General features: G+C 42.6%; 1 protein-coding gene across 1 annotated transcript in view; it reads left to right on the top strand.

Annotated features, from left to right (window-relative positions):
* Positions 1-109: 109 nt before the first annotated feature.
* arhgap21b (Rho GTPase activating protein 21b) overlaps positions 110-13,238 on the top strand; it is a 47,038-nt gene continuing 33,909 nt past the window's right edge. The window contains exons 1-4 of the mRNA XM_067253141.1: positions 110-250; positions 1,623-1,866; positions 8,201-8,386; positions 8,549-8,570. Coding sequence (XP_067109242.1) covers positions 1,792-1,866; positions 8,201-8,386; positions 8,549-8,570 — 283 coding nt within the window. The 5' untranslated portion in view covers positions 110-250; positions 1,623-1,791. The remainder of the gene's footprint in view (positions 251-1,622; positions 1,867-8,200; positions 8,387-8,548; positions 8,571-13,238) is intronic.

Raw genomic sequence — 13,238 nt, 5'->3', positions numbered from 1 at the left:
CTTATCTCCGCGCTTCCTGGCAAACAGTGTGGTCTTTGAGACTTGGGAAGGCTGGAAGCGAATTCCAACTAGCTACCTTCAACAGGCGTGCGTCTCCCTTTATTTGGGTTGGGATGCTTTACGAACAACTGACATGGAAGTATGCCAGTAGTGTATCCGAGGACACAGAACTTCCGCGATAGAGATCGAGTTTTACAAACTTTTATGGACAGTTAATTACTTTACTGGAACCCCAAATAAAAGAGAAAAGGTATGTTTCAGAGCAAGCTAGCAGGCTAACTTTACTGCACCGCACGACAAGCTAAGTAGCTAGCTAACATTAGCTGGTTTCTTTTTTCCCCGAGGTGATCACTTCATCTAAACAACGCATAACTAATGTGTTGTAAACTAATCTGGTAGTCTTTGGAACTTTTGTGTTTCGCCAACGAACTCGCGATCTGCCTGAAAAGTTTTATTTAGCTAGTTGTATGTTTTGTACATTGAACAGAATAGTTAACTTCGAATAGGATTTTTTTGTAATCATTGTTAAGCATGAGAACAACAGGGGTGGCACGTTGTTCCATTATGTGTAGCAGTTTGGACTACCTGCGCTGCCCCGCGGTGTGGAAGGCTGCAGCGAATTGGAGTAGTTTTGGAAGACTAACGGACAGATAATAAGTCGCTGTCCAAATATCAATGCATAGTAATGCTTGCGTACTTGTTTAAGTTATGCACACATTGACGCTTAATGGGTTTTGTACTTAATGTAACTTCTAAATAACGCTGAGTTGATTAGGAAGAGAAACCCCGCCTTTGCCTTGTCGGTGTGTCCCGGCCACATGACGTGAATGTCTTTCATTTTCTTCAAAACGATAAGCAATCGAGCCGTTTTCTTCGAATACAAAAGTAACCTTTTGCGTATGAAAATGTAATAACTTTTTAGTTTTTCTGAAAAACTACTCATTAACAATGATGTCTGACGAATTGAGAGGGGAGGGGGAGCGTCTTTTTTTTATTATTTGGAAACGTTCGTCTTTACTTCGTCTACAGTAAATAGCCACTTGTTGCAGTGCAGTTGCTTGTCGATTGGCCGCACGGTAGTCATCGAAAGTTGATGACAAACGATTACAAAAACAAAGCTGCCACAATGATGCCATATCAACGATCAGATAAACCAGCAGCTCATTGTAATAGTTTTAACAAACTTAAAAAAAAATAGACTTCCTTTCTAAAATTAAATATTTGTTCAGATCTTCCCACGGAATTATGTCAATATAAAACTACGCATCTAAGCACTATTTTTTTTTTTATTGTGTTAAGATCTTCTGACGCATATGAAGTTAGCTACACACTTTTAATTGTGACATAAATCTTAAAATTTCCCTTGGTGGGGAAACATATTATCCTTTTCTAATTGAGTCAGTTGGCTGAGCGGTGAGGGAGTCGGGCTAGTAATCCGAAGGTTGCCAGTTCGATTCCCGGTCATGCAAACTGACATTGTGTCCTTGGGCAAGGCACTTCACTCTACTTGCCTCGGGGGAATGTCCCTGTACTTACTGTAAGTCGCTCTGGATAAGAGCGTCTGATAAATGACTAAATGTAAATGTAATTGAATTTTCCCTCTTGTTTTCATGATACACTAGCTGACTACCGGCCGATCTGTCTGTCAGTACCCAGCTAAACAAGTGGATTTAGGACAATGGCTTTGTGAATTAGGTTAAGGCAAACTCAAAACCGTGGACTCTCATTTACTGTTGGACTGCTCAGTTCAATGTGGGCTTGGAAGGATTGTCCGTCTTTATGTGAAATTAAATGATGGCATCGCGTTGGAAAGGTCCCTGTGATGAAGATGAAGAGGAACAACTGCCAGGACCTCCTTTATGCGAGGTAAGTCTAAACACCCCTCACGTTCATGAAATGGCAAACCTATTCTCCAGGTTGTTTTTAAGTTCATGTTGATATTTTGAAATGGAAAGGGGTGTTCCTAACAAGATACTATTTTGTAATAAAAATGTAAGTAATGTAAACATGGGTTGCTTGCTTTACAATACTTTGTCTTTCAACTTATTTAGGCTATATCTCTCTGCCTCCATTGGAGGGATCTAGGCTACAGTCTTTTTCTTATTCTGTTTGTTTTTTGAGAGAGCCGCTCTCCTGATAGTCTGAAACTTAAGACCAGCTGCAAATATTTGGGCGTTCTGACATCCCCTTGGTGCTGCTTTACTCTGACAACCCTCAAATGCTTGACAGTTGTACTCATATTGCGTGGAGACATGTGGTGTCAGAAGTGGCTACTAAAGACCAAGCAGCAGTGTTAGTTGTTAGACAGCCTACATATTGCTGTTAATTTGGAGATATAATGTGTACAATCAAAAGGAAAAGCTATTGTAGTTAAGCATTTAACGTAGATGAACAAACTCTCAATGTGTGGCTAATGTAATTGAAAGTAGCAGAAATATAATTAGACCAGGTTAGTCATAACTGGGATAGGAAGACAAAGAAAGTGAGTCCGAGAGACCTGTCCATAATGGCAACATTGAAAAAAATGTAGTTGATGTTTTAGTGTGTACCACGACTGGAGATATCAGTAAGTTGCATCTTCAGTCTGAGACCTCTTTTTGCCTTTTTTCAGTAATCTGAATAAAGATCTTTGTGTAAACTTCTTGGCTGTGCACTCCTGTAGATTGTAAGGGCACCTATTTAAGACCTGATAATTTCTGTGTATATTACTCATGCATATTAGATGGGGCTCCTAATTTCTGTGTTCCTGTTTCTGTGGAAGAGACACAGAGGAGGGCTTTGTCTGTGTCAGGTTTTGTCATTACCAGAGAGCTTGTTGTTGTGAGTTTAGATATAGCCTAATATACAACTCAGTATACAATAAACAGTAGCCTACTCTTTGGGCTTCTTTTAATCAGGCTAGGATACCCACATATATTATTTTGATGGGTAGTTTGAATAAAAAGAAACACTCTAATCTGTCAAAAGAATTTCTGGAAACTTAGTTTCAAGCTTTTTGATTTTGATTTATAGAGAAAGTTGACAAATGATGACATTGTCTGACACCATCTGACCTGGTTATGTTATGGAGCCAGGTCTTTTTTGAGGGGAGAGCATTGGCACCATGGCCTTCTCAACAGCCGAGTGGAACTGAGAAGACAGTCCATTTAGACAGTGTAGCCAGTGTTGTGAAGGGGGTTCCATGGCGGAGTCATAATGTCAGCTTGAAGCCTACAGTCTCTGGCTGGATCCCATTGATTAGATTAGATACACATGAGAAGGAGCTGGTCTCAAGCCAGTTGCATTCCACCAGTCCGGATATTCTTCCTTCCATCTCGTTTTTATTTAACACCACACTGTCATTTAACAGCCCAACCAAGCAATCCCCAACTCTGGGTTCAATAATCCAGTCAGCCATTGTTTAGCACACAAACACAGAAATTTACTGTTACTAACAACTGTTTACATTTGAGTATTTTTTAATGTAATTTTGCCCGTTGTCAGCTTTATTGGACATGTACAGGAGATGTAGAAGGGAAGTGAGGGGAAGACATAATATGGATTTTGTTTCCATCCGATACCAATCATTACCTGCTTCGCATGGCTGATACAGATAAGATAACCAATAATTTAATATGCTTTTTTTTTAAATATAAATAAAAAAGAGCTACCCTAGTTTCCACCCCTCGGTGGCACTATAATTTGTCAGAGCCAGTGTTTTCCCTACCATTATATTAGGGGGCGCCCCCCCCCCCCCCCTGATAAAACAGGTCTATAGCTTGCTCTTTTATTAAACAAACTATGTTTGTTTAATAAAAGTTATTTATCTTATTTATCTTATTTACACGACGGCATGTCATTTCTGTCTCTACATGGTCCCCCCCGCCCCCCCAGAAGCTGTAAACCTAGGGGAAACACTGAGAGCTCTTAAAAACAGCCATGGGGCTTATCAAGGGTCCCATACAAACACATTGATACCAGCCTTGAGTTTGTGGGCTGTTCTGAACCAGAGAAACCATTGTGAGAAAGTTTATAATGGGACAAATCTAAGGTGCATCGCCTCATTTTGGCAGGTTTACCCTGAGTCTTTAAATGTGATATTTATAGGGACAGTTGCCAACGAAACCAATAAACTCAACCCCCATCATGCCCCTTAAATCCGACTGGAAACTATGCCTTAACAAACCTACTTTGCTGACAAATTATGGGTGTTCAGTGATCCCCAAAATTATGGTTATTATATTGAGTGACTACTTCAAGATTTAAACTTTTATAATATAACACTTATTTGCATCATAGCTTGATTTGAAAATTGCCAACGTAGATTTTGCTGCCAAAACATGCACGCCCCATGTCCTGCATTAAGACTTTAGCAACTGGAGAGAGGTGGTATTAGGATTTGACAAAACACATTGGATCAATTTTGAACCAACTAGCTAGCATTACTAACATATGTATGTGGGTGTGTGAAAGTGTCACTGTAACATGTAATCTTTTCCATAAATTAATGAGAGAAGCCTTTTTCCCCAGAAAGCATTTTTGAAATTGAAATTGGGGTTTAGCTACACTTTAAGCAGAGCAAAGCCTAGTGTGGCATTATGTAGGAACGCAAACCAATGGAATATAGACAGTCCTTTCAGTAGGATGGTAAAACAGCCCCCATCAGGCAGGCAGATCTCCGTTCTGTCCATCATTCAGGCCCAGCACATAACTCACTTAGCCTCCATTTACTGGACCTTATGCACAGGCATCATACAGGCTGATGGATATCGGAAGGGAGAATGGATCTTCAATTTGATATAAGGCATCTCGGACTTCCTGTCGGCTTGTGGTTGTGTCTGTGTGAGGGGTGGGTTCTCTGTGATAAATATAGAAAAGGGTTTGGCCTCTTCATTAATTCCATCATAAACGGCACCTGTTCCAAGGTTTTCCTCAGCCAAGAAAAAAAAAGAATGGATTGGGTGTTTTTGCCCCCATTTTCTCCACATCCTACTTTCACCCTCACCAAAAAAAAACATTATTAAGATTAAAGGTCTTCATAATTAAAGTAACAGAGGCACGTCATGCATAGGTGGCTGGGCGCAAATGGTACTACTCACAGAACATAATGACACTCCTACCACCACCCCCCTGGACCATTTACGAGACAAAATCACCCCATAGAGGCCCTGGCCTAGTCTTAGTCATTATCTTAGGCCTTTCACAGATAAGTGTTATTAGACTGGATGTGGTGTAGAATGTGGCACCCCACAGAGAGCTGTTGCCTTTCTGCAGTTTTAAGAGGGGGCATCACACATGTTGGATGTGTTTAGGGAGCTGATGTCATGTGTTCTTTACTGGTGTGTCATTGTGTGATGTACTGGGAGCCTCTAAACATTGGGGCCATGCATCATTGTATCACCAACTTGTGAAAAAAAAAGTTACCTGGAGCAAGGAATTGTTTCTGTTTTTCTTGAGCCTGTGTGTTTCTCTTTTTCCTAAAATGTGTGTGTGATCACCTAAGATTGATAGTCTCTATCTTAGGTAACAAGCCTAAGCTTAGCGGTGCTCCGATCAGGATTTTTGGAACCGATCGCTAGAAGCAGTATCGGCCGATACAGAGTACCAATCTTTTTTTCCTAAATTCTTACAGCCCCTTAGTATTAGTTAGACCTTGTACCGTTAGTACTTAGTATAGTTAGACTTGTACACCACTATTCAAGATTTATGATCCCTATATGTTGAATGTATGCACCTTCCTGACAAAGTAAATTCCTTGTCTGTGCAAACTTTCATGGCGATTAAACCCTTTTCTGATTCTGATTAAGGGGTCTATTTGAAGCCTTATATTCATCATGTAACATTATCTATTTAACTATTCTTAACAACAATGTATATTAAGTATAACAATGCAGAGATGATAAAATATCATGAATGAACAACAACTGTTTATTTAGTGGCAGGAAACATGTTTAACATATTCCACTCTCTTTCTTAGAAACACTTTTTAGAGACGCAACATAAACCATAGCAGCCTATGCTGGGTTATTGATATCCGCTTATAAATAAATAAATGTAACTATCCTGCCGAATAATACATTACAAAAACAGATCGATCGGAGCACCCTTATTACCTATGCGAACACAAAAGATTTTTTTTTTTTGATTAAAACTTTTGAATAATGACAGGAAAAAAACATCCATATCACATAACCTGGCTGATGTATGCACAGTTGTGTAACTCGACACCATTTTTCTTTCTCCCTGACCATCACATTAGCCTAAGTAAAGCCAGACTGCATGGAATCCTAATCCCGACCAGGCTGTTTGGAGCTGACCTGTAATAGTCACCATTCCTAGTCAGTGGGATATTGGCCTCAGCGGCTTACTATAACATGGGTGTACTCCACCCAGCGCAAACACCACAGGGCTGAGGCCTTCTGGTGATTGAGAGAGGAACTGAGAACTGCATGTGTATTTGTGCACTTGTATGATTGACTTTTTCCAGGGATGTTTGGTGGCGTGCATTTGTGTGCGTGTGTTTCTCTGGAAGTGTTTCTCTGGAAAGGTATTTCCTCTACTCTGTTGTTGACCGTCCTGCATCTGCTTATTAACATGTGCCTGACACATTGTCTCGGCTAAGACTGACTCTGAGAAAGAGAGACTGAAAGAGAAACGGAGGGAAGGAGAGGGATAGAGAGAGAGAGGGCGAGGGCGAGAGAGGGGAAGACGTGAGGGCAGAGAGGGTGGAGAGGAAGGTGGTGAGACCTGGAATGTATTGGCCGGGTCTGTCACCACAGAAATGAACCTTGCATGTCGCAGTGGGAACCCTGCCAGGCACACATGGGCCGCAGCAGCCAACCTTTTCTTCCAAACACCATCTGAAGATAAAAGGTCAGCCCCAGGGGGGGCGCACATACCCCCATAAGAATGTCATACTCCCCTGGCATCCAAACATTCGTTGTGGGGACTTGGTATTCAGACACAAACTGTGAAACTGTTTTTTTTCTTATTACTGTTTGGCGTCAGACCAAGTGGAGGTTTAGGATTGGAAAAAAATGTATACGCGCGCGCACACACAGACGGTACAAGAGGAAGGTGCTGGTGTTCTGATGCAGCTTCAGCAGGTCAGACAGACACAAACCTGTTCAGCTAGTTCCCACCAACATCCTGCACTGCTAGCTACACCTGGAGAACAGTTTCCCAGTCTGCATTTCTTTCTCCCCCTTCCTACCTCTCTCATTACCAAGGGAAATCCTTGGAAATAGGCTACCACATTGAAAGTACTGAAACCTACCGTAAGTTATTTATTTTTTAAACCACCAAAAGGATTTTTGCCTGGCACTCCTTTAGCATAACTAACTGTAAAAGGTATACAGTGAGATGACAGAAGGACATGTTTCAGCGTGTTAAAGGCTAATTAACCATTAAAGGAGAAGTCCTTGTGATATTTTAATAACAACTAGTCACCTACATTCTCTATTTCCACAGAGTGTGGATATAAAGTGTGGATTGTGGAGGATTGGTATAGATAAGTGGTGTAGTCTCTTCCAATTTGTCTAAATTAATTTGTCTAAATTGGGCCCAGCTCAGTTAGGATGGTAGGTAGCAATGCAAATTCATTTTCATCTACTCATAATCACATTCGCTTCACTTACCCCAGGCAGTGTTGGCTTAACTGCAGGCTCAGCACATTCCTCTCTTTTGTGGGTGAAGCTGAGGGCGAGGGAGTGAGAGAGGAGGGGTGGAGGGTGAGGTTTGGGGTTGGACAGTGAGATGTCTTTTTTTTTCCTTTTCAATCCCCCCCATAAAAGTTCCTACAGGGAAAGGGTCAGTTCTATGCCACCACCAAGGTGTGAGTCTATTTATAGACTTTTAACAGAGGGGTGGGTGTCAGAACTGACATCACTGTAACCTAAAAGTTACCAGAGCTATGACAACTTGACTGTGGAAACAGGACATACGGATGAGACAGTTCTCACCCACTGGCTGTTCCTTCTGTACTGATTGCTGTCAGGGGGTCTGGCTGCCTACCAGTGAATCTGCATTGTGATATTTAAATAGCCCAACAACATTGTAACATTATGATTGGCAGACTTGGTTTAGACTACAAGGACAGATCTTCTACCGTTCAGTTAGGCAGGAATACGTCAGAAGTGATTTGAGCAACTGAAGATGATGTAACACTGAATACTGATCAATTATTTTCCTCCCTCTGTCCCTCCCTGTCCTTGTTGGGTAGAATGACCCTCCAGAGTGGAGTAATGGGGGGGAGCACGTCCCCGGCGTGTTACCAGAGGATGAGGAGTGTTTCTCCTGGCCGGGACCTAAGACCCTGCTCCTGCGCCGCACCGCTCAGGGCTTCGGCTTCACACTCCGACACTTTATTGTGTACCCCCCAGAGTCGGCCGTACACCAGCCCTACCTGGTAAGACCAAGCAAACTTTCTGGGATACATGGGGCCTTCCTTTTATGAGCTGTTTACCAGTTGCTGATGGGTCACCTGGTGTCTGCATCCCATCTGTAAATATTTAAATTCTGACATCAGAAACTCACGTCCTCATGTTGTCTTATTTTAATTTTTTTCTAGGAGGAAGAGCGTGGCCGCAGAGGTATGTTGAATGACTGTTCTCACTGTTCCCTCCCCTGCTTGTCTTTCACTACTGCAAAGTCAGTGCCATGCCTCCCCCTTAGTATCATGTTCCCCCTCCTGCATCTATTAGGTCGCTGTGTGCCTTCCTCATTTACTCAGAACAAAGCATCAACTGTTTTAGGGTGAGGTGTGATGGGGTTTGGCCAGAACCACCTGTCACTGTCCTGCACCCACCGCTCAGTTCAACCACTCTTTGTTGTCCCTGTCCCTCCACAAAACAAAAGTTTTTGTGTTTCGGGAGATTGTCAGCTCTGTATTTTGTGGTTGTGTATATTTATACGTAAAAACGGTAAAAGGTATTTTTTAGGTTGTTTTGTTTTACATGTGACGTGATGCAGTTGTCATCTGACACTGACAGATGTTTTGCATGTTTGACGCTGTCATGCAGCCAAGCAATGTTGTTAATTGTCCAGGCTTCAGGGCCCAATCTGATGTGCAGCAGAACAGAGCTGCTCTCTCAGTGGTTGTTTGTATGTTTAAACTTTGTGTTTAGTCTGGGCTGGCCTTAGGGAGGCTGCCGACACTGGAACTAGTCCAGCTGTAGCTAACCAATTCTCCTAGAAGTTTATTCTCACAGGGGCTTCTTAAGGTCCGTTCCAAAATGCATTGTACTGTCAGCAGGTGGCCAAGTAAACGATTGGCTATACCAACATGTCTTTTTAAATGTTTATTTATTAAATATCAGGAAACTACATGTAAAACTGACACCAAGGAAAGAGTATTGACAATATTTGGGGAAAAACCCCAGGATCCTGACCCATAGCAGTGTTTCCCCTAGGTTTACAGCTTTGGACACACACACACACACACACACACACACACACACACACACACACACACACACACACACACAAACAAACAAACACACACATACACACACACCATGTAGAGACATGGTCGCCCGACCATGTAGAGACAGAAATGACATGCCGTCGTGTAAATAAGATAACTAACGTAAGGCCATTTTTTTTTTTATATAAAAGAGCAAGCTATAGACCTGTTTTAAAGGAAAGGTAACCTCAAATGACTTATTTTGTAATCTGGCGCTATATATATATATATATATATATATATACAAAATAAAATACTTGACCTTCCAGGGGGGCCCCCTAATATAATGGTAGGAGAAACACTGCTTATGGTGCGTGTCCAGCGGAGCGGGCGGCGTGGGACGTCGGCTTCCAATTCATTTTCAATGAAACGGGGCGTTGACGCTCGCGTAGGGCACAAACGCTGTAGTGGACACGTACTTACAGTGCGTTCACACTGCAGTGTTTTTTAACGCTCTGCACCGCTTGCCTTCCCACAGTACACCACGCTCGGGGGCGTGTTAGAAAAGTTAATACAGAGTTGTAGTTCTCTAAGGCAGGGCTCTAGACTAACTTTTTTTACTAGGAGCACCGTAGCACCTGACTGAGCAAATTTTAGGAGCGCAAGCAGAAAATTTTGGGGCACACCTTAAAAATCGAACTGCAATGCAATTACTAATGTAACTAGAGAGGGTACAATTTCTTGGAAAATTGTGGGGTGTGCTTGCGTCAGTTGCAGATGGGTCTGTTTTTTTACTGACATTTTTACAGCTGATATACAGCGAGGCACCACACAAGCTTGAGTTTAAATACATTATCTAATGTGACATTACATACTGTACATGCAAGTCTTAGCTAAATGCCTTTAATGTATGATGCACTTTACATTTACATTTAGTCATTTAGCAGACGCTCTTATCCAGAGCGACTTACAGTAAGTACAGGGACATTCCCCCAAGGCAAGTAGGGTGAAGTGCCTTGCCCAAGGACACAACGTCAGTTGGCTTGACCGGGAATCAAACTGGCAACCTTCGGATTACTAGCCCGATTCTCTCACCGCTCAGCCACCTGACTCCCTAAAATACTGAGATGCTCTGCCAGTACATTTACATTTAGTCATTTAGCAGACGCTCTTATCCAGAGCGACTTACAGTAAGTACAGGGACATTCCCCCAAGGCAAGTAGGGTGAAGTGCCTTGCCCAAGGACACAACGTCAGTTGGCTTGACCGGGAATCAAACTGGCAACCTTCGGATTACTAGCCCGATTCCCTCACCGCTCAGCCACCTGACTCCCACTTATCAATCAGTCCTCCTACCAGTGGCGATTTTATACCCTTTTTAGGGGTGCTCAAGCACCCCTAAATTTCATCTCAGCACCCCTAAAAATAATAATAATAATAAATGAATTAATTGTTATCCAGTGAAATTAGGGATTTATTAGCAAGGGGCTTTAGCACTTTTGCAAGGCACTGTATTCATGTCACATTCTCATTGGGGGCTGAGCCCCTGTCCTACACCACACTTGCTGAGCAATAGCGCAAACACTGGCAGGGATACAGTAGCTAACAACGCAAGTGCTAAATAAGTATTTAGCTGCTCGGCTCCGTGACATCGGGTAAGAAGGGCTCATGAGACAGCTCACCAAAAGAACGAAGGGGAACCCACTTGTCTGGCAGATGAAGACATGTTCGTAGGAACCTAGCGAAAAATTGCCTCACCTTTCCTAGACTACTTTTAGCTACGCTACTAATGCTGAGGGCTCGCTGATATCGCTGTCTTACTAGAACCTGGTATCGATGCGTCGTTGCTAACGTGTGCTGACGTTGTGCACACCCAATAAATTCCAAATTTGTAGGTCGCACATGCGCGAGTACTTGTAAAAAAATTCGAACTGTCAACAGTGAGCCCTGACTCACTGTTGTTGTCATTAACAAGCGTGCAGACTTGGGTTCATGTACTCACAATATCAATCAAAATACCACTTTTACACAACATTTGTGTAAAAATTAGTGGTGGGCGTAGATACATTTTTACAAATCTAGATTAATCTCACTGTAATCTTGGCATTAATCTAGATTAAAATTGCTCATTTGAATTCCGCCGAAGGCATTCAGAATATGTGTGCTACCCAAATCATGACTAAAAGTAAGTCTTTGAGAACGGGTTTCTCAAGCCAGGTGGCGCATTAGACCAGGAGCTCATCTCCTGTTTCCAAAATGCATCACAAACTGCTTGAGAAAGCTGTTCTACTATGATAATTGGTGATGAAAATAAATTATGTTCAATAAGATGTACTTGTGTTTATTAACTGTTTATTAGATTAGTTAGCTTGGCTGATAGAGCTGTGCTGACGGGCTTGCCTCGGTTGCACTCAAACGTCGTAGTTTGACGACGACTCTTCCCCTGCGCTACATCAGTGCTTGGCCCGGCATCTTCCGCATTAGCTAAGGGATGCTTTGCGTTTAGGTGGTATTTGAGACTGGAAGAACTCCTACAGTAAACTAATTCCGCATAGCACAAGGTGCAAACAACCTTAGTCTTGTCGAGGTTTCCATTGGGAAGCTTCTTAAAAATACATTTTCCCTGAAGCAAACCAGGCGGCTTCATAGCTGCATCCATGTTAGCACGTCACGTTTGATGTGATAATTTCATACACAAGGCATACACACAGGTTCAAAGACTCGTTCTCGCCCCCTACAGTGCAATTCGGCTAGGTATACATCCGCGCTAAAATATCAAGGTGAAAGTCATCATAGCTTGCGTAGTATAGACCCAGCTCCCAACCCAACTTTGAGAATAGATTAACGGCAATATTTTTTTTTATCGCCGATAAGTCGCAGCGCGTCAACGCGCGTTAACGCCGACAACGGCCCACCACTAGTAAAAATACTGAATTTTTACTAATGCAAGATTACAGTAGAATACATGTTACGCCACCGGTCACTCAACCAGTCGTTTGTAGGCTGGGCTAGCAAACTAGCAGTGGCACAGAACAGTCACGTAATGTGACAAGACTGAATTTAAAAGTATAAAAACACACTATGGACACTGACAACGCCGGCAACCCTGCACCATGCATTATTAGTTTAATGTAACCTTAAAATTCAGGCTCGTCACTTTACGTAACTTTGTTCTGAACAGAACCGGGTGTGCAGACACATACGATAAGTTTCTTCTCCATCTTGAAATTGTAAAAAATCCATTGAGAAAATCCAACTTGCAACGCTCGCCTTCCCACAATGCCCTACGCGAGCGTCAACGCCTGGCTTCATGGAAAATGTATTTGAAGCCGACGCTCCGCGCGCGCCGCCTGCTCCGCTGCAGTGTGAACGCACCGTTAGGGGGGAGATGGTAAGAAGCCTGACCATGACATAATCCCAGACACACAGACAGTTGGCTGCTTCCCAGAAGTGACTGACAAACTGCAAATGTTTACTCTTCGACAGGCCTGCAAACGCCTTTGTAGGCAGAGATTTGTTAAAACGTTTGTTAACCGAGACCGTAGGTCAAGGCGACAAAGCGTTTGCTGACCTGTCGAAGAGTAAACATTTGGTTTCTTATATACTACAACAATACGTGGGAAGATCCCGAATCAAACACGGCGAATCTGGAGCAGACGCCATGTTGTCAGAGCAATCAGCTGCACTTGCGCTGGTGACGTCACTACATCTCCAAGCAACATATCAAGCAACTCTTCAAAACAACTCTTTACAGCTTTGTCGAAGCGACAAAGGGGTTTGCGGACCTGTGCAAAAACTATATTTGGTTGTTTAGGCTAGAGCTACAGTTATACTTTGTTGCCGAGCAGATGCCACAT

The sequence above is a fragment of the Osmerus mordax genome, chromosome 16, assembly GCF_038355195.1.
Source record: "Osmerus mordax isolate fOsmMor3 chromosome 16, fOsmMor3.pri, whole genome shotgun sequence".
Classification (NCBI taxonomy): domain Eukaryota; kingdom Metazoa; phylum Chordata; class Actinopteri; order Osmeriformes; family Osmeridae; genus Osmerus; species Osmerus mordax.
Note: the sequence above shows the minus strand (reverse complement) of the source record. Positions and strands in the feature narration are given on the sequence as shown.